The sequence below is a fragment of the Mixophyes fleayi genome, chromosome 8 (assembly GCF_038048845.1).
Source record: "Mixophyes fleayi isolate aMixFle1 chromosome 8, aMixFle1.hap1, whole genome shotgun sequence".
Lineage (NCBI taxonomy): Eukaryota > Metazoa > Chordata > Amphibia > Anura > Limnodynastidae > Mixophyes > Mixophyes fleayi.
In genome coordinates, this window is record NC_134409.1 from 9825382 (window position 1) to 9847981 (window position 22600).

At 40.1% G+C, this 22600-nt stretch overlaps 1 protein-coding gene across 3 annotated transcripts in view; it reads left to right on the forward strand.

Annotated features, from left to right (window-relative positions):
• The window catches only part of LEPR (leptin receptor), a 52574-nt gene that overhangs the window by 19930 nt on the left and 10044 nt on the right, over positions 1-22600 (forward strand). For all 3 annotated transcript variants that reach the window (XM_075181834.1, XM_075181835.1, XM_075181836.1), the window contains exons 5-14: positions 3323-3498; positions 6718-6863; positions 8889-9033; positions 10113-10406; positions 11443-11560; positions 13363-13562; positions 17020-17174; positions 20367-20520; positions 20601-20683; positions 21921-22137. In XM_075181834.1, coding sequence (XP_075037935.1) covers positions 3323-3498; positions 6718-6863; positions 8889-9033; positions 10113-10406; positions 11443-11560; positions 13363-13562; positions 17020-17174; positions 20367-20520; positions 20601-20683; positions 21921-22137 — 1688 coding nt within the window. The remainder of the gene's footprint in view (positions 1-3322; positions 3499-6717; positions 6864-8888; positions 9034-10112; positions 10407-11442; positions 11561-13362; positions 13563-17019; positions 17175-20366; positions 20521-20600; positions 20684-21920; positions 22138-22600) is intronic.

Genomic DNA, 22600 nt, shown 5'->3' on the forward strand with positions numbered 1-22600 from the left:
GCTTAGCCAAAAGGAACAGTCTGTTTCCTCGCAGGGGATTAAGAAAGATTCAAAACAGAGCGATGTCCATTCTATGCACTCGGTTGTAAACTATTCACGTTTTTATGCCAAGATCCCGCAAATGTGCTTTTCCAAGAAACTGAGCCCAGCGTTGAATTGCAATGTCCTGTGCCATGTGTGTAGCAGAGGAAAATTGTGCTGTTTTGATGTAACAGTTATTAGACATAAGCACTTCTCTGCTCTTGAGAAACCACTCAGGCCAGGAGTTATCTTGTTCCCCGGCAGCGCAGAAGGTTAATTTCACTATTAACCAGATAATCGTTTCCTAATTGGGCTGATTTGTTGGTAGGATTTTGGTCAGCTCAGTCATGAAAACTGGATATATACACAAGTTGCCCTGGGTTTTAAGTAATTGGATCTCATCGTCTTTTGGATCTCTAGATAATTGTCAAAAAAATACTGCCAATTAGTAAACTTTACTCACTTATTATAAAATAAATATATTTATTTAAAAATTAATAAATGGTATATAGAGGGCGCTTTCTGACAAGTCTTCATTTTACGTCAATTTCGACATGTGGAATTCAGAAGCATTAAGTTACATTGTACTTCTACACATACTTGCCAACTTTTCCTCGTTGGCTTCAGGGAGATCTGGGGGAAGGGGAGCGTGTGGGGTCGGGGCTTGATAAATTGCATCATTTTGGCTCCGTCCCCTAAATGATTGTCACAATTTTGGCCAATTACAGCAGGGGCGGGGCTAAGATGATGCGATATTTGTGTCATTAAGCCCCCCCGCAACTTATCTATTGTGGGGGCGAGAACCGGGGTTGCCCTGCTCTCACCGGGAGCGTGGGAGGTCGCCTAGAAATGCGGGAGTCTCCCGGACATTCCGGGAGAGTAGGCAACTATGCATTAAAGAAAAGCAGCTAATGAATCTCTAGAGACTGAAGTGTCTTTTACATTTCTGTCTCCATTACTGAAGTCATGTTGTCTTACCTGTCAGTCTTTGATTAAATCTTGGTCTCCATGAAAATGGCCACCTCCGTAGGCATCAATACATGGAAATAGGACACAATTTCTGAACTGTGTCATCATGCCACAGATGGCGAAGCCAACCACGTCTTGTAATGGCTCAGCCTCAGGGAGAATGCCAGACTCTTCAGGGAGTGAGGGAGATCACCCCTATTTCAGGGAGTCTCCCTGACATTCAGGGAGAGTTGGCAAGTATGCTTCTACAGCAACACTTGTTTAAGTCCATAATGCACTATGTTGCAGGGAAGATTAGAGACATGTCAGTGAGCTTCTAACACTCAGTTAATGCGAGGACAAAAATACACAGGTTTGGCTACACTTTAATTAGTGTTGTATTTCAATGCTCCTGAGTACAGGTCCTCAGTACTGTGATTCATGTTATACGCAGTTAGCCATTGGCAGTAAGATGTTATAGTAATACTAATCACTGTATTCTTATTGCAATTTAATCTCTTACTGACAGTTTGCCTCTATGGTCCCCAAGCAGCAGTTAGTCGGTCAGTTCATAGTGAAAAGATGAATGATCAGCTCCATTCAGCTGATCTCACTTCTCGCAGGGATCATACAACCAGTCTGTGTACATTAATTATAATATTTTAAGATTCTTAAAGAAACAGACACTTTTTTTTTAAGCAAAATTGCTGGAATATTAGACAGAGTTCTAATATAGGCTCAGAGTCCATTATAATCTCTGCCGTCCTGGAGAGTTTCATATCAGCCCATGTTGCAGATTGTTCTGATGGGTTTTGTAGGCTTAAACAGGGATGGGACCCTGCAACACCGAACCTCAGAGACAGCTGAAACTCTGCACTGTAACAATAGCATGAATTAGAACATCAGGGGTTAAACTTGTAACCCCGCCTCATTTCCAGCCACAGTCTTTCATTTACCCTCGTTGCTGCTGCGTCATTCTAGGCTCCACAAAATAGGATCAACATGTATTGTACATGATATTATTCACCAGGGGCGTGACTGGGACTGTGCGACAGGGGCGACCTCTCAGGGCGCAACGCTGAAGGGGGGCGCAATTTAGGAACATTTTAGGTTAATTTGGTTAAAATTGAGGGGGGCGACATTTGTCTTTCTCACCCCAGGCGCTAGAATTCTAATTTACGGCTCTGTTATTCACATCCGCCTGGCTAAACATAATAAAGGTTATTTACCAAGTGCAAAATTGTAATGTTGGAGCGCACTGATGTCACAGAAATACTTTTGCGGGATTGCACCCAGTAAACAAATAGATTTGTGGGCTAAAATGGCCTTAATAGGTGGAAATGTTTCCACTGGCAGTGGAAGGAGATGCTCCTTGGTTTGCACTGAAATTCACCAATGAGATTTCATTTTGCAGACAGGATTATTTAGATGAAATAAAGGGTTAGATAGGGTTAGATAGGGCACAATTACATGGTTGTTCCATGGTATGTGGGTGGACACAGTCTGTCCCCATCACAAAAATGGATTTCAATTCTGTGGTCCCTGACATCAAGTTTTGACCGGATATTGTACTTATTGCACCTTAAAGTAGGTTAGACTTTGACTCTACCCTGAGCATTTTCCACAGCATTCGCTACCTGCAAAACTAAGCGCAGGTTAATGTTTCAGGGATGTTTCCAAGAATGGTAAATTATCTAGCGGACCAGTCCCTCTTGCGCACGTAATCAAGGACAGCGGATTTTGTAGATTCTAAGTGATGCAGTGTCCTCATTTTTAGAACTGTGTTGTTAACAAAAAAGAGCTAAGTCTAGGTATAGACAGACACAATGATATGTACAGAGCAGGAAGCTGCTGTGTATCTGCAGGCCACATGCTGTTCCACAAGAGCTGCCTATGGAACATACTGTACCCTTCTTATGTTTGTTTTATGGCTCGTGAGTCCCAGGGGGCTGTATAGGACTCTCTGTGTATGTGTATATATATATATATATATATTGCTAGGGGAGTCTTTAGGGGATGTGCCGACTTCCCCCTGAATCTGGGTATTGCTGGGACTTGTAGTCCCACATCACCTAGAAGCCATAACTTGCCTAAACGTCTCATTGAACATGTCTTATTTCTGGTGGTGATCCTCCAGGGCTCTACAGGCTTCCCTCTGGCATGTGACCAGCTGCTCAGCGAGGGAGAGATTCATCAAACTGTCTCCCATGTGAATGGGGCTGATCCGGGCTTCATACTATAAGAGTCATTAAATTGAATTTATAGCTGAAATGTCCTCCTAATCACACATCATTCCTGATAGATTACACTCTGTGCGTACAGCGGGTGCTGACTTCTCCTGTGCTTTATCTAGGAATGACAGGTATGAACACAGAATAGAACCTGATTGCAACTGCCTGGGATACAAAGTATGTGAGTGCTTTATACCATCTGTCACATACAGTGATTCCTTTATCCTGTGGATGGAGATTCCTGATCCTGTCACATCACTGATGTCCCCTCCAATGTCTATCAAAGCTGCTGCGATCAGTAAGTGACTGATGTATAATCTATTCAAAATATCTATTTAAATACCTATGTTAGTGTAATATACTGACTTTTAAGGAATGCTGTTAGCGTGACATTATAATTGTTCCATGTTCAGTACAAGTGAAGTCCATTTGCCAAGAGACTGAATAAATATTCCTAATATAGACCTGTCAAAAATTACGGTTTATAATAAAATACAACGTAGGTACATAATGACATGAATTGTAGATGTTTTGATCGAGAGGAAGACAAATCGAAACCTTCGAAAGCATCTGCCAGTTTTACCCCAAAGGGAAAAATACAATTGTTCCTGACCACATACAGGACAATTGGATTAATTTACTGAATCACAGTGATTGCAGTTTCTGATTGGTCCTTCTACTACTGCCATCCCCTGCAGTGCCACACAGACCTGATTTTGGACCTGGATGATGACTCACAGAGCCCTGGGGAAAACAGCTGTATGTAGCGTTCAGGGTTGTAGCGTTCAGGGCTGCCATCAAAAATTGTGGGTCCCAGTACAAATGAAACAGGGATGGCCCCCCTCCTACACCTCGACCCCCATCTCCACGGCCTAGGTGGACGCAGAGGTGGCAGACTGTCCTGCTCTCTCCTTCCAGTTCTTTTACCTTTCACTACCTGCGGCTGCTGGTGTCTCAAGCTCTGTTCCTGCTTGTCTGGATCCTGAAATTTTGGGGCCCTATATGGAAAAGACACAGGTAGATGAAATATAGAAAGCCCCAACCGGCCCTGGCTTTAAATCAGGAGCACCCACATTTAATAACATTTAACAACTAGCCTGAACATTAAATTAATAGTATTCACATTTATTAAATAAACCTATTTCCATCCCCTCAAACAGAGTCAGCAATAAAATAAAAACATTTACATTTAATGAATATACCTATTACCCACAACCATCCTGAACATTAAATAATTCGTACTCACATTCAGTAAGTAGCTCTCCTTCTCCACAAACTCATTCCACATTATATTAATCGCTCCCAAACCACCCCAGCATTAAATTAAAGGTCCCATCACCCCACGTTAACAGGCACCATCATTAAGTTAAATAGCCCCACCATCCAGAGGCAGAACTAACCACAGTGCACTGGGGCCCATGCAGATAATGCATTTTTTGGCATGCAGGGAAAATGCCATAAGTTTTTGCATCTAGCCCATATCATACCATAAGTTTTTTTCAGCTTTATATTGTACATTGTGATTTGAACTAGAGCTAGACTGTAGCTAGGGTGTAAAGAGGGGGGCAGTGTAAGACCTGACATGCCTTTGTAGTGGGAAGAGCACCACCGCTTTTAGTGGCTGGAAGAGCCCCAATAAATATCCTTCTATTTTTCTGCTTTACCTCTAATAACCAGAGCCGCAACGTAGAATTCTAGCGCCTGGGGCGAGAAAGACAAATGCCGCCCCCCTAGCACTCAATTTTAACCAAGTGAACCTAAAATATTCCTAAATTGCGCCTCCCTTCAGCGCTGCGCCCAGGGCGATCGCCCCTGTCGCACAGCCCTAGTTACGGCCCTGCTAATAGCAGATGGAGATTTAGCTCATATTTATCATAGGAGCTGACATGTCAGGAGTCTGAGTTCTTATACCCCCCCTTACGTAGGACTTGGCAGGCAGACAAGACTACTGTTATATTTTGTATTGTGTTGTAAATATGTTATCCCTATCTGGATAAGTAGTTAACCCATAGTGCTGCTGAAATAAAAAAATCCATGCCAATATATCCCCAAAACTTTAATTTTCATACATGACCCATAAAGGTAAAATACAATTTTCATTGCTGGCTGCAATTGGTGAGGTCTTTATGGTTGTCAGTCACACTCTGCCTGATTTGCTAGGTCAATTTATAGGACTTCTTAAAGGGCCACCTGTAGCAGACCTTGGTAGGTATGTTTAGTTAAGTATAAATGTCTTTATGCCCCCCACCCCCATTGTGTGATACCGCAAATGCCTCCCCACGCCTCCTCCCCACTTGCCACCTGACCTCCCCTCCGAGATCTGCCGTAGAATTACTAACAGTTAGCAAGTTATACTAATCTGTCTCATAGCTCCCTACTGTCCCTGAATATCTGGGGGACCTCCTGGACCCCCAAGAGAGCAGGCAATTCTCCCAGTGCGCACTTATCTCCTGCAAGGGGGGTGGGATGTGAATTGCATCATCAATCCCACCTAAGAGTACTGAGTGACAGGGGTATGATGACCCAATTTTGTCATTACCCCCTGACCCTCTATATTTGCCTGTGTTGCACTTGACAACATGATTGCCCTCTCCGCTTGATAACGAATCACATCTTCAAGCCCCACTCACCTCTTCTTGTCCTAACTCACCTCCACATCTCCCGAAAGTATGATCCATCTACTGAGCATTCCATCAAATCCATCAAATCAATAGTTTGTATTTTCTGTACCCTAACACAGAGCCGTAACTAAATATTTTAAGGCAAGAAGGAAAATTAACGCTCCATAGCCCTCAATTGTAACCCAATTAACCTTAAATACCAGATTCCATGGTACTGGAATTGGGCAGAAGCCACGGAGACGTCTCAAGGCAGTGTCAGGGGAAGAATTTTAGAACAGAGCGATTTTCTGAACAAAATATATGACAGACTGTTTGATGCATGTGGTATTTTGAGAGTGAAATCTTCTGACAGGTTAACAGTGTTCCCCATTCACTTTAATGTTACTCTAATATTTTGCTAAATTAATATATTCCACTAAATTAGTAGCTTCCCTCAAGTTACTATTAATTAATGAGAAAATATTTATTGCTTACACAAGTGAGAGAAGTAGGCCATAGGAGTTTAAGCCATAAATAAATTCATGACTTCTCACACCCCTCGGTGTTGTTGAAATTACATTTCCTATAATTGCCTAGTTGTCTTCAATCCACGGTTTTCACATTCAGCGCATCTAGCGACTTTGATAAATATTCCCATTAGTGTTAATCACCTGCTGTCTTTAGATGGCCCAGGCTCTTGGTCAGACGTCTCTCTGGAATCACAATGGTTTCCATTTAATGAGTTATCACTAGGAAGAACGTATCCATAACACATCTCTCCCCCAAGACGGATCAATGACCGTTTCATTTGTCCATATAGTACACGGTAATTACACATATGACATAGGGTGCTTTCGAGAGACCACACAGATCAGTATTGCTGTACTTTAATTAAATACCTTTTTATCCCCCCACAGTAAAACCAGACTCTCCGAGCGATCTGCGAATAGAGATAACGGAGGAAGGGAAATTAAAGATCCTCTGGTCTCAGCCTGAGCCCCTAACCTACAGGCTTCAGTATCAAGTCAAATATTATTTGAACACAACTGAGAACAACGTGCAGGTAAAAAAAAAAACACTGTATTTCACGCTCCAATGATGTTCAATTAAGATATTATTGCAGAATTTAATTGAGAATGTGACTTTGTTACTCAACCCAATGGCTAATCAGTGAGCTCATTATTATAGATCTGGCCTGCAATGATAAAGAGAGTTTAGAAAGGTTATTGCATGTGTTGTATATTGTTGTAATGATCAAGAAACTCATTAAAATGTAAATCGGAATGCAGTGGAAACTATTACTAGTGAGATATAAATACCACATAATGTACGACAGATAGTGCCGGGTAAAAGGGTATATAAACTGTGCTTCAGTACTAGAATCAGTAACGGACAGTACCTGCTGGTGAAGTCATAGGCGTGTGTTAATGTTGGAGATTTCAGCTAACTTGCCAACATTTTAAAATATACCAAGGACACTTTGCTGTCAGTTAGGTGTATCTAAGCATTGGCAAACCGAAAGGGGGGTTTCCTATTGCCTGGAAACCCCCCTTCAAGCCTGGGGCATTGTATAATTGAGGTGGCTGGACTCGACCCCCGCTTCACACGGCTCTGCTTGAAAAGGGAGAGCTACGTGCACCTAACAGTAGTGCACGCAGCATTGCCCATGTATATTATGGGGATAGGAAGAGTTGGAGAGCAGCCAAGCACTGTCTAAAATTATAGCCATTCCCCCATGCATGCTGGTCGCGCCCACTGGCGGCGCGGTGTGGAAACCCCCGTCTACAAATCCTGCGTTTGCCCCGGCTAAGCGTGTCATGCAGGTACTATAATGTATTTTCTTGCATTTTAAGTTACCCACAGTTATATTTTTCCTTAATGTTTTGTAAGTCTTATTAATAATAATAATAATAATAATAATAATAATAATAATAATAATAATAATATATTTGCCCCATGCATTCTTGATTTTTTTTTAAATCATCCTTTCTATTAAAACATTGTTCTTTCAGTCTCCCTCCCTCCAATTGCAGAATGCTCCATGTTCAAGAAATCTTCTTAATTTTAAAATTACTTAAATTAATTAAATTAAAATTACTTAAATTAATTAAAATTATCTTAAATTTAAAATTACTGCCTTCCTGATCTCTCTTAATACTTTTGATATATTTGAATGTTCCTATCATATCACCTGTCCTATAAGCTGTACACGTTCAGCTCTGAAGTATTTTATGATAAGTTGTGTAAGGCTGAAAAAGACAGTTGGCAACTAGACATGTATCACGTAAGTTTGAAGAGATAGAGGTCTGAGCTCTTCCACATCCCTCCCTTCCCCATACACTTCAGTAGAACTCTGCAAGCAGCCAATTGTTACTTTTAGTTTAATTTTTAATCTATGACAACAATATTACATCTATATGCAAAATAGTTAGCCCTTAGTGTCGTAGGAAAGCTGATGAGATTAAGGTATAATTTCACCTTTATGGTGGATAATTAGAAAACAAAAGTCACACCTACCCCCTCTTGGATATCACCCTCTGGGTGCTATAGGGGTTCCTGGAAAATCCTGGCTGTGGACAAATTGGCTCCAGCGCAATAATAATTGATGCTTAATGTCACCGGCCATAGGGGTAGGATGATGGGAGCAGAAAGCAGGGGCGTCATTTTTTATCATCATCATCCGTTATTTATATAGCGCTACTAATTCCGCAGTGCTGTACAGAGAACTCATTCACATCAGTCTCTGCCCCGTTGGAGCTTACAGACTAAATTCCCTAACATACACACACACAGACAGACAGTAGGGTCAATTTAATAGCAGCCAATTAACCTACCAGTATGTTTTTGGAATGTGGGAGGAAACCAGAGCACCCGGAGGAAACCCACGCAAACACGGGGAGAACATACAAACTCCACACAGATAAGGCCATGGTTGGGAATCGAACTCAAGACTCCAGTGCTGTGAGGCAGAAGTGCTAACCACTGAGCCACCGTGCTGCCCGTTATGGGGTCTTTCATGCATAGCTAATGAAACTGACTTAATTACAACTTCTGTTGTTGTTAATAAATAACAATACGTTTCATACAGTTGTACCTGATGGTGGGGGAACCCTACGTCATCCTCAATGTCACTGAGTCATGCTCACCGCTGGTATTTGAGGTACGGTGCCGAAGACTTCCCACACCAGGAATCTGGAGTAACTGGAGTGTCCCCACAGTCCTTAAATCACAAGGTATGTAATCTATATGGCAGGACCGATGTGTGGAAGACCAAGGACTTCCTTTGTACATCATCACTTGGGATGTTTTTTTCTTATTGAATGTAATAATAATTCATTATGTATAATAAACATTTACATTCGTAGAGTTCTGCAGTCAGGACAGATAGATGCCTTATGATTTTTAATAATAGAAAGTAAATGTTCCGCTCTATACAACCTCTGAAGAGCTGATTGATTAATGGTATCATTTTAAAGTGAACATTTCAAGACCACATCTGTCTATCTGTCTATCTATCTATCCATCTATCTAATTAATTAAACACCAATTCAATTAATTTGTTTCCCCTTCAATTCCCCATGGATTTTTCAGTCCCATACTATTCTACCCCCACTCCAACCTAGTTCAACAGCAGTATATCACCATTGGTCATTTATATAGCACCACTAATTCCGCAGCGCTGTACAAAGAACTCATTCACATCAGTCCCTGCCCCATTGGGACTTACATTCTAAATCCCCTAACACATACATACACACACAGACAGAGACAGAGACTAGGGTCAATTTTGATAGCAGCCAATTAACCTACCAGTATGTTTTTGGAGTGTGGGAGGAAACCGGAGCACCCGGAGGAAACCCACGCAAACACGGGGAGAACATACAAACTCCACACAGATAAGGCCATGGTTGAGAATCAAATTCATGACCCCAGTTCTGTGAGGCAGAAGTGCTAACCACTGAGCCACCGTGTATATCCTGCTGTGCAACATTTTCTTATATAGGCTAGATGGGGCCAGGACCTGCAATGGATAGGATAGTCTCCCTAATCTACTCCCGCTGGTGGTTTTGGTGTCCCTGGCATCCTATCCCTATCTGGTTGTCTGCACATAGGTGTTAGAGTATCGACTGTACCTTTATCCCACCCAAGAAAAACAACCCCCCAATGTAATACTCAATATAATTGATTCTGACTAGTCTCCCTGATAGGGAGAGTTGACAAGTATGAGCTAGTCCCTGAGTTATTAGTCATAACCGTGTTCTGTGACTCTCTGTACCCTGATCTCTGCCATTATTCTGCCTCCTTCCTGCAGGCGGTTTTTATTTCCCACAGAAGGTTCTGGTTCCGAGCGGCTCCAGCGTCTCTGTATACTGCATGTACTGTGACAATAACAGGAGAGTTCCATCAAAGGATATCACCTGGGGTCTCAAGTTGGAAGTGGAGATCCCCTCGAAGCAATACACCACCATCAGCGATTATATTAGCAAAGTCACATTCACAAATCTTAACACGACGATACCACAGGGGAAGTTTCACTATGACGCGCTCTACTGCTGCGCTCCGAGCGTCGGATGTCAACCCCGCTACGCTGAGGTCTATGTCGTGGGTAAGAGTCTTTATTACTGTTTCTGAGTGTTCAATGTCCCTGATGTGATCTGTAACCAGTTATCTCACATTTGTATATATTCACTCTGGTTTACAACGGTAGTGGGAGTTATTTAAAAAGACCACTGGATGGGCACAGCGAAACGCGTTGGTTTCTACTGGTGCACTGGGTGGTCCGTTCAAAGTGCACTCCTTACTCTCCACTCTCAGGAGATACCTCTGCTATCTAGTGGATAGAGAGGCGGAAAAATTGACAAGGCGTACTTTGCAAAAGTGTAAAATAACATCATAGTCCAAGCTCCGACCACTTCACAAACACCCTGGTCATTAAATTAAATGTTTTGTTTTTTTCTCTACAAATACTGCTCCGTTTAACCTCAATTTATGTGTGTGAAGCGTTTTATTACATTGCTCTGAGGCCTCTATAAATGCCCAAAGACGCAAAAAGGGTCCTATTAAAAGTATAAGAAAGGACCCACATTCTTAGGTCACATTCTTTATCGGAGGGGGCAGTCCATATATTTTACTTTATTTTGTTGATGGGTAGAGAACTTCTCCCCTCTCAGCGGTGCTTCCCCATACACACCTGTATTTGCATAATTAGCACGATAATCATCATTTACTTATATAGCGCTCCTAATTCCGCAGCGCTGTACAGAGAACTCACTCACATCAGTCCCTGCCCCATTGGGGCTTACAGTCTAAATTCCCTACAACACACACACAGACTAGGGTCAATTTGATAGCAGCCAATTAACCTACCAGTATGTTTTTGGAGTGTGGGAGGAAACCGGATCACCCGGAGGAAACCCATGCAAACACGGGGAGAACATAAAAACTACTCACAGATAAGGCCATGGTCGGGAATCAAACTCATGACCCCAGTGCTGTAAGGCAGAAGTGCTAACCACTGAGCCACCGTGCTGCCCATAATACAAATATATATTAGTGGCTACTGTTATGTTTGTCATACAAATGTCATGAAACAAAGAACTGTTTCTCTTTTACTGATACATTGTTCTCTGATTCTTTGAAAGACGTTAATATCAGCATTACGTGTGAAACCAATGGGAGACTCACAGTTATGACCTGCAGATGGAGCGCTAAGCAAATCGCCGCACTTAAAGAAACCAACTTGACTTTTCAATACTATCAGTGAGTACATGACTGGAGTTATTATACACACATAGAATACTTATGTTGCTGCCATCCTGCTGTTGCTGATTACCTTGGTTGTGAAATCTTGTATTAACTACAATTTGCAGTGAGATGTAAAGTATTCGCCATCCTACAAAACAGCGCATTTCACTCAGTATACAATGTTCTGCTGCTGTTTTTCCTACTTATTTTCTCATTGCATTATGATTTTGTACAAGTTATGTTTATGAAAAAAACATTTCCACCTGGTTCATACACTAAAGTTTCACCTATTTTAATAGAGCCTCCAGTTAACAAAAGAGAGATTGTAGAACTGATTTAAATTAATAAATATTAAAGAGCTCCTGTTACCTACAGTGGATGCAGCAATTGTGTTGGCTGAATATGGTGAATTTGGTTATAAGTTTATAAATATAAACCTGCGAAAACCGATGAATTGATCCTCAGCTAGGTTACTGTCTAGGTATCTCTCTGCTGGGAGTGAGCTATGTTTTTTTAACATTTTGGTTTTGCTGGTATATTGTGGTATTATTGTTACATATTCCACAGATCTTATGTATTAAAGATTATCTTAATAATTTCACCTATTGCAGTATTTGGTTGAGTGAAAACAGGGCATTTATAAAACATTTTTTGTTTGTTTGCAATAAGAAATATTAAAACAATTTGAACCACACCTAATACATATTTATTCAACTGAAAAAAAAAAGTGTTTGCAGGGCTGAATAATCTAAAAGGGGAATCTCTGAAAGCACAAAAAAGCACTCAATATGTATAACATAAACTACACATACAAGACTATTACAAACCATTAAAACTTTTCGGGACAGGTATCACATTACAAGAGGTGTAAATACACTGTTTAAGCTGACAAGTCTCACTACTTCTTCTTTACCATCAGGAAGATGTAATGTGATATTTATAGTATATTGTTTGGTCATGTGATTATGACTAGTGAGTTGTGATTGGCTCATTTGCTTTTGATTTATTGTAATTAGTCTTATTCTAATATGGGTATTTTTTATTCCCCTCCAAATATTATGCAAATCGGAAATGTAGAAAGTGAGTCAATGGTATACGTAAGAAATTCAGATTTGAACCAATCGATTATCTCATCACTACCTATTAATTTACTAGGAACCAATGCCCCATGAGTATTTGGTCATGAAGTCAGGTGATAGTGAATTGATAGGTTGTATAGGCTTTGGCATAAGGTGCAGAATCACAGGGGCAACGTACTCAGTTTGTGTGACATTTTTTCACTTATTTTTTTATATTTATATTGTATTATTGACATATTATAATCATTTAACCATTAGCTCAATTAAAGGCTCATTCCACTACAAAAATATAGGTTAAACCAGGACATCAGATGAAGACTTACCTGGGGGTAGATTTATCTAAAAGGGAAAAGTGGAGGTTTAGCTCCTATCAACCAATCAGATTCTAGCTCTCATGTTCTAGAATGTACTAGATAAATGATAGCTAGAATCTGATTGGCTGCTGTGGGCAACAACTTCACTTTTCAAAAAGTTTGATAAATCTACCCGCTGGGGTCCTCGGCTCAAGTGACCTGATGGAACGAGGGTTTGGAACTTAGGATCTTATGTAAAAAGGTACATCTCACACGTAGCTGTCGTCACTGTGTGTAGGTGACAGATACACTTTAAACAAGTATTATTTTAAAGGTGTCAGTAGAGGCATTTTCATTATTTTGTGTTTAATTCCACTACAGAATGCACATATGAATAAATAATTCAGCAACTGGGCATAATATTATGTTATTTTCTGTCTCCTAGGAACATCAATTATTGTTTTGAGATGGATATAAATTACGGTGCTTCCATTTCGAAAAGCTGCGCATTGAAGGAGGACGGATTCTACGAATGTGTATTTAATCCTATTAGGACGACGTATAGTTACTACATGTGGGTAGAAGTACGGAGTCCCATGGGCACTTTGAAATCTACCCCTGTGTGCGTTAGGCCTAGTGATGTCGGTAAGTAATGTCCTCGTTCATTCACAGCGTATATTAGTCGTATTTGTCTCACGCTTTAGTGATGTCACTGGTTAGGTTACTAGCGAATCGATTCCATGAATTCTGAGTGACAGTTTGTTTCTAACATGCTTGGCAACCATCAGAAAATTCACTGACAGCCAGCAAAAAATAAGCCAACTTTTTGGTCATCAATTAATAAAAATAGGGATCCTAACCTGATTAGGTCGACTGGCAGGGGACGGATATCTTTAAACATTATAACGCATCACGTTTAGGCCAATGAGTGAACTGTTTTTTTCCTACCGTGCTTCACCAGTTGGCTTCAAATTGAAACTTACAGCACTGGAGTAAATGCCTTAGCGTCATTTGTATCTACTTCCAAGCTTTTAAAATCTATTGCAGATGGCGGGGAGATTCCTTCGTAAATATTTCTAGATCATTATGGTTGTATTCTGTTAGGAAATTTAAATTAACATCAATAATTTCACTAATAACACTGATATGTGATATTCCCAACTTTCCACATGGTTACCCTCCTCTATACACTAATCCTTGGAGAAAGATTAGCAGAGGGCCTAAATTAATATATGATTTTATTAATGGATCACGTTGGAGACTCCGTTTCGGAGAGATACGGACGGCATCCTCGATCGAATATTTTTGAAAACCTGCAATTACATTCTTATCTACTATCTGTGTCCATAGCAGAAATGGTTGGACACCTTGTCCCCACTTGAACAGTTATGTTGTTACAATCCTATTAGGGAATAATCTCCGTCCTTTATAATGTCACATCAGAAGGGTATAATCTCTAATTGTTATAATATCACATTGAACTCTGAACTATCTCTAAAGCAGAAACTTTATTTATTGGGAAATAGACTTGTCCATATTTGACATTTTGACTCTCCCCTTGGTCTCCCTCTTCCTATCCCCAGTCTCTGGGCACATTCTTGTGAATTGGCCACATGTCAAAAACAAAATCTGATTTTTATCCTCTGCGGGAAAAATGTCACAGTAATTGCCAGGAAAAGCAATTCAATTTTATTCTATCTGAGAGTATCAGTTCATGTTTATTTCTCCAAATCCGGCCACACCATAAATATTCTTCGTTATGACTATAACCTGAATGGATGATCTTACTGTACTACACAGACCTATGACACTGATATTGATTTCAATAATTCCAACTTCAGTTCTGTACTATAAATCACTGCGCTTAATAAATAACTTACCTTTTGTTCCCTTCCTGTCCCGCTCTCTTACTGTGTTTCCCTCTCTTCTTCCCATCACATTCCTTAATATTTTATTCACTACATAGGACTAATTTTTTTTTTTTGAAAATTGACACATTGGGTTAGATTTATTTAACCTTCTATAAAGGAAAAGTGGAGGCGTTGCTCATAGCAACCAATCAGATTATGTATCTACTACATCCTAGAACATGATAGGTAGAATCTGATTGGTTGCTATGGGCAACGCCTCCACTTTTCCTTTTTAGAATGTTTGACAATATTCTTTCTCCTGTTTGATATTCGTTTGTTGTTGATTGTTTTTCTTTATTATTGAACATTTTTGACTGTTTATTTGTCCCAATGGTATATGCTGCCATTTCAAAATAAAAAGTACCTAAAAAAATAGGGATAACTTTAGCATAATACTGACATTACTAAACGATGTGCAACTCAAGTTTACTGAGGCATTACCAAATATGAAAAAGTGGAAAATACAAAACTAAAAGCGATTTGCATTGTGCATCCAGTGCACTTCGTAAAATCCATCCAATGTTGGTTGCCTTGATTATCATTAAAAAATGTTTTCAACCGTTCGCTGCCCTGTGCTCCAATGTAAAATTATATACATGTCTAATTGTCGCCACCTTCTGGTGAAAAGTGGAAACTGTATGCAACTGGCTATATCTCTGCAGCACAAATATGTCTGTATATATAATTCATATTAATGTGCCAGATTGCTGCTAACGCAATTCATCATCATCATTTATTTATATAGCGCCACTAATTCACATCAGTCCCTGCTCCATTGGAGCTTACAGTCTAAATGTAGACTGTAAGCTCCAATGGGGCAGGGACTGATGTGAGTGAGTTCTCTGTACAGCGCTGCGGAATTAGTGGCGCTATATAAATAGATGATGATGATGATGATGATGATGATGAATACGGGTTTAGGTCTGCAGTCCAATATATGAGGAATATAAATACTCAAAAGAAAGCACAGAAAAAAAAATTATTGAGTTAATGTCATTTGTTAATATTATAGACATTAATGGCAAAACATTAAAAACAAAACTTTTTTTTGTAAAAAATGTTTCCCCATGAAGTACATTTATTAGGATGTTATGAATGTCTACATAACATACATTTATGCACTTGCTCCTGACTGCAGACACATGTGTTATGATGTATACGCCATTGTTATCACTATCATTCAGCACTTACACCTGACCTGCAGCTGGTGCAGGTGATACTGCAGACAAACACGTACCTGAGAGATGCTCAAAGCTTGAACTGAACGCTGCTGCTCGAGCTTGGCACGCACTTACTGTACATTGACTGCGGTCAAATGCCCCCTCCCCCGCCCCATTCCCTCCCAGAAATTGTTGGCTGTAGTAAGTGTTCTCTACACTCGACGATGAGTTGAACGTTGTTGCGTTCTCTGGAGTATAGTTCGGTTCTGGGAACGCGCAGAGTAATTTTGCGGATGATACAAAAGATCGGCAGATACGCTCCTTGATTAATCAGGCCCTAAATTTTCATGCGCAATAAATATTACATTATAAAGCAGCGGGAAAAAAAGATAGTAATAATTGCATTCAGCACTGTGTATTGAAAAAGAGTAATTATAATGTTCATTTGGTCAATTATAAAAAAATAGGGACTAGCAATGCCCTTCTGGGAAGTTATTCTGTGATCATAAAGGACAAGCTAACCTTCCAGGATTACCAGATTACCATATTTATTTACTTGGCTGGCACAAGTCTACCTGATATATTTATACATTGAGCCCATTGTTATCTATATATTTACCTTTAAAGTCCTATTCACTTTCGAAAACACCTGTCAAACAACAGGTTAACACAGGAGGCAGCCGCCTGCTACCCCTGATTCACAAGAAGAAGCTATTCTGGGACTCGATTTAACGTGCTTGTGATTTATTTAAATTGGCGGCGTTCACCTCTACAGTACATTATATACTGTATATATTATCGTTATATGGATACAACTCACATATGATGAGGTTTGAGATGGTTGAACGTTAGATCTGCTCTTGTTCTTATAGGAAGATAAAATATGACTTTTAGTTGTTTTATTATTAAATCAATGTTGCACTATGGGATACAAAGTGTTCCTGTATCTGTATATAGGGGTAGTGAACAAGGAGAGGTGTAAATATGAAATAGAACCATGACCTGACCCGTCACCATCTGTGTTGTACATAGCAAAACCAAACACGCCACTGGAAGTCCAAGCCGAGATAACAGCGGACACGGAACATCTACATGTGAGCTGGAGAAAGCCGGAATTCGCCCTGTTCGATGTAATGTACGTGTACCAGGTTCGTTATCGGGTGCAAGGGCAAGAAACCGAATGGCAGGTACTGGTTGTTTTTTGTATTATAATTTTTGGACCGTGAAAATCATAGTTTTGCATTATTCACAGATTTAGTTTTTTCCTCCTGCAACGTTTATAACATACATTGTAGTACTACATACATCATAGTACTAAATACATCATAGTTCTACATACATCGTAGTACTACATACATCATAGTACTACATACATCATAGTACTAAATACATCATAGTACTACATACATCATAGTACTACATACATCGTAGTACTACATACATCATAGTACTACATACATTGTAGTACTGCATACTTCATAGTACTACATACATCATAGTACTACATACATTATAGTACTATATACATCATAGTACTACATACATCGTAGTACTACATACATCATAGTACTACATACATCATAGTACTACATACATTATAGTACTATATACATCATAGTACTACATACATTATAGTACTATATACATCGTAGTACTACATACATCATAGTACTACATACATCAAAGTACTACATACATTATAGTACTATATACATCGTAGTACTACATACATCATAGTACTACATACATCGTAGTACTACATACATCGTAGTACTACAGTACTATCTACATACATCATAGTACTACATACATCGTAGTACTACATACATCATAGTACTACATACATCGTAGTACTACATACATCGTAGTACTACATACATCATAGCACTACATACATTGCTATTTCATTCCATGTCCCTCTACAAGTTATATCATCGGGCGGAGATGGTTATATGTGTGTTGCCCGGGGATACGACACAGAGCTGCTTCCTAGATACAACTGTATCTGGAGCAGAACAGAACTCTGTCGTATCCCAGGGCAACGGAAATAATCAAATAAACAAATGTCAATGTAATACAAACACACATATAGGACACGTAATAACGGCAGCCCCGCTGTCCCAAGTAAACTAGGGTATAGATAATGCTTGTATGAGCTGTATTTTTGGAAACAGGTAAACATTTAAATAAAGTGCTATCAGGATGGATCTCCATTTTGAACCCGCGATTCTGCAAAAGTAACAAATACAATTTCCCGAAGTGCAGAATAATTTAGGATAATTTAAAGATGGGGGTTGGGTACAAAAAGGAAGGAGGGAAGCCCTCCCTGTTATATTTCTAGTGGGCCCCATCATTTCTAATGACAGCGCATATGTTGTACTTTCACGATGCTACACAATGCCGACTTCTGACCGTGGTGAAATCAACAGATGGAGTGTAAGATATCTGTGTAATACCCATCTGTATAAGTATGACACCATCCCAGAACAGCTGTAAAAAAGATTGTGGGTAGTCCCATTGTAAAGGTAAATCTATAGCAAAGGGTGAATTTTCTGTACAGAAATAATACATTAGGAAAAATAATCATTTTATTACTGTTAATGAAATTAAATTAAGTATATGTCTGAGTATGTGTGCAAAAAAATGTTCATGTTCAAATATGTCTTTATGTATGTAACATTTATCATATTGTGTTTTGTGATCAGTGAGTTTATCGGGACGTTGCAGCCAGGATCTGATTAAGAGTTCAGGCCGCCCTCGGCTAATACACTCGTAGCGCCCCCTCATCTTCCAAACCAGGCTAATAGGGGTAGACAAAAAACAAACTCATCATCAATTTAAAATCCTTGCGCGTTTTCATATCTCAGCTCCTCTTGGCTTTTTAAACAGGTCACAGCAATCCTTGTCACTCATTTTGTTTTCATTCAAATCAGAACTGTATAGCGGAACGGAGACGAGAATGTGCGCTACTGAGGGTGATTGTGGAGGGGGGCTGTGGCCGTGGGAGCATTGAATCTGTTAAACCTCAGCACTAAAGGATTAAAGATGTATTACAGGGTATTTCTATTAATTTAAATGTAAATATTTAATGTATGGGCGCAGTGGTGCCGGTTACTAACCGGCGCACAGCACCAGAATGGGCTCAATCCCTGCGCTGGGCACTGGGAGTATAAATGTATTTATTTTCATATTCATGTATTGATTTCTAATGCAATAGCCTTGTGTGTATGAAGGAAATGTATTTATTGTTGAGACATGGCCAGGAGAGGAAATTTGGTTTTGTTTTCTATAACTGTCTGTAGGCAGGTAATCTCATGTTAATTAGATCTTTTCATCTCAGTGGCCAACACGTTTCTTTAGCCTGTATACCCAGCTGCCTTTCTATCCTATGTGGCTTTTCATCCGGAATCTCAGATCCTGTCCGAATAATGCAAACAGCAAGTTTTAGGATATAACAGATTAGTGTAAATTTGTTAACTTTGTATTGCATTTAAATCCAGGCTTGGGGAACATATTGCATCCTGATACTAAAAATAACTCTGATGTTGCAGAACCATCCAGGATCAGGGGGCGTTGTTACCCCCTGCCAGGCTGTGTCCAAAACTGTATAAAAAAGCACTGTTTGACCATGTAATGTATCATTCCATCTGTAACTCTTGCTAGTACCACAAACTGGCATTTAACTGTCCTTATTAGGACTACTTGAGCTAATAAAACATCAATGGTTCAAGAACCTGCTTTGACGACTACTTACCTGCTGTAATTCCTGTGACCACAGATTAGACCAAATCTAATCCTCCCCCCCCCCAAAATAAATAAATAAATAAAAGAATCTTGCACTTGCACTGCAATCCCCTAACTCATACTTGCCAACTAGTCAGCCTATTGAATAATCAGGGTCTGGTTGCAGCTCTCTTTCGTGAGATGCCAGTGACCATTGCAAGGCTGTCTATCGTGGCATATGCCTACCCCCAGATGTGAGTCACTGCCAAAATAATTTCCTTTTTTTCTAGTGTTTTTCTAGACACTAGGGGGGGTATTCAATTGTTGCTCCGGACCGCAAAAAAAACAAGCGCGTTAAAACTATTACCGTTTATACGGTAAGCTTGCGCGTAAAAACCGTTAATACGGTAGTTTACTCGCTGAATTTCATCTCGCAGCTCAGGGAGCTGCGAGATGAAATTCAGCGAGTAATTACCGTATAAACGGTAATAGTTTTAACGCGCTCGTTCTTCCGGCGGCCGGAGCAACAATTGAATACCCCCCTAGGAGGTCAATTTATGACCCCAACATGGTCACTATCAATATGTATAACTGCAAAGTATTTACAAAAATCCTTATTGAAAGTCATATAACAACAATGTCACTTACATCTCCAGGTTCTAGATATTTATAAGAATGAATTTGCCGATATACCGGAAGTAGATGCCTGTGAGCCGTACACGGTGCAGATCCGCTGCAAAGCCATCGACGTGTCTGAATACTGGAGCGATTGGAGCAATCCTGTCAATACGATGATCAAAGACGTTAGAGGTTAGAACAGATCCTATAATACCGTTATGTATTAAAGATACGTGAACAGATTCACAATGAACTCTTTGTATACCTTTCAGCACCGTTAAAAGGACCTGAATTTTGGAGATTCGTCCAGAAAAATATTATACAAAAGGGAGACAATATTACACTAATTTGGCAGGTAAATAATACATTTATATTTGATTGTGCAGCAAAATTACTGAAGTATATAGGTATATAAAAAACAAAACAAAGCATCCGATACTCAGAATGAGGGAAGAAGATGGATTGGCGCCCGGTTTAACTGTCCATGTTGTTTTCTGCTTTTACATTACTGCCGTCAAATATGTAATAAACAGAGACATGGTTTTGTATTGACTTCTGACGTTCAGCTATAAAGAAGGCAGCCATATTTTTTTTGTGAACCAACATTTATAAGAATGCAGCCTAGGAGGTAACGATACCACACATATCCCCTAACTCATACTTGCCAACTTTCTAAAGTTGGCTTCCGGGAGCCTGCCGGGGGAGGTGGGCGTGATGGGGGCAGGGATCCAATATTTGCTTCATGTTGGACCCGCCCCTGTGACGTAATGACGCATACGCGTCATTTCACAGCAGGGGGCGGGATCAAACGCCGCGATTCCCAGTGAATCGCGGCATTTTGGACCTAATTTTGCCCACTTCACTAGGAAGTGGGCAGATTCGGGAGATTGCCACACTCTCCCGGGAGTCCGTGAGACTCACGCGAAATGCGGGAGTCTCGCGGACATTCCGGGAGAGTTGGCAAGTATGCCCTAACTTGTGCTCCTTCAAACGGGCACTTAAAACTCACCTGTTCCTTAAACCCTATCAGACATCCACCTAACCCTGTCTCGTTCTCTTCCGCTCAGTCTTATCTCCTCTCCTGCTGCCCCCTTTGTTCTCTCCTCCTGTGCTATCCCCTTACTGACTTTGTTCTGTGTCTGATGTCTGTTTACCCTCCCTTAAGATATAAGCTCTTATGAACAGGGCCCTCTTCCCTCCGGTCTCTGTATCTGTTCTTCTGCTCCAACGTCACTAAAATAGCAATGCTTGGGTTTTTCAAAGTCTTGAGGCTAGATTTACTAAGCTGCGGGTTTGAAAAAGTGGGGATGTTGCCTATAGCAACCAATCATATTCTAGCTGTCATTTTGTAGAAGGTACTAAATAAATGAAAGCTAGAATCTGATTGGTTGCTATAGGCAACATCCCCACTTTTTCAAACCCGCAGCTTAGTAAATCTAGCCCTGGTGTTATTTGTTTATTGCTCTGTATTGTTTCACCCTGTATTGTATACTGTTTTGTATTTTTTTCGGCGCTCCTGAAATCTTCTGGCACCTAATAAATAAAGGATAATAATAATAATTAATGTGGCTGTTTTATATCTTTGCATCCAGCCAGTACAGAAGGAGCAGTTATTGTGCAGCGTCAGAGGTTATGAAATTCTACATCAAGTATCTAACACAGTCAGCTGGTCCGAGTCTATCGGGAACGCCACAAATTACACCTTCAGTCTGCAACACAGCGCAGTTATTGTGACCGTCCGAGCCCTGAACTCTCTCGGCCATTCCAAAGTGAACCGCCATTTAACGCTGTCGGAGAGAATGAGCGCAGGTAATATGTGGGATGGCTTATGGCATTGGGAGTTGTGAAACATTGTCATTCCATTCCACGGGTCGCAAAATGGGCGGGACTTAACAAAAAGCCGTTGGCGTTTTAACCAAGTTTGTGCATTTGTGATCGGAGCTTGGGCTTATTTTGTTCCGATTTCATGAGTCTAAATGTTGGGATTTATGTTTGTATGAAGATATGATTGAGTATAGATTCTAATATAACTCACTTTTAACTCCAGTATTTATTTACAAAATTTTTATATATTCCAGTCTTGGGTGTATATTTACTAAACTGCGGGTTTTAAAAAGTGGGGATGTTGCCTATAACAACCAATTGGATTCTAGCTTTCATTTATTTAGTACATTCTACAAAATGACAACTAGAATCTGATTGGTTGCTATAGGCAACATCTCCACTTTTTCAAACCCCCAGTTCAGTAAATCTAGCCCTTGGAGTATTAGTG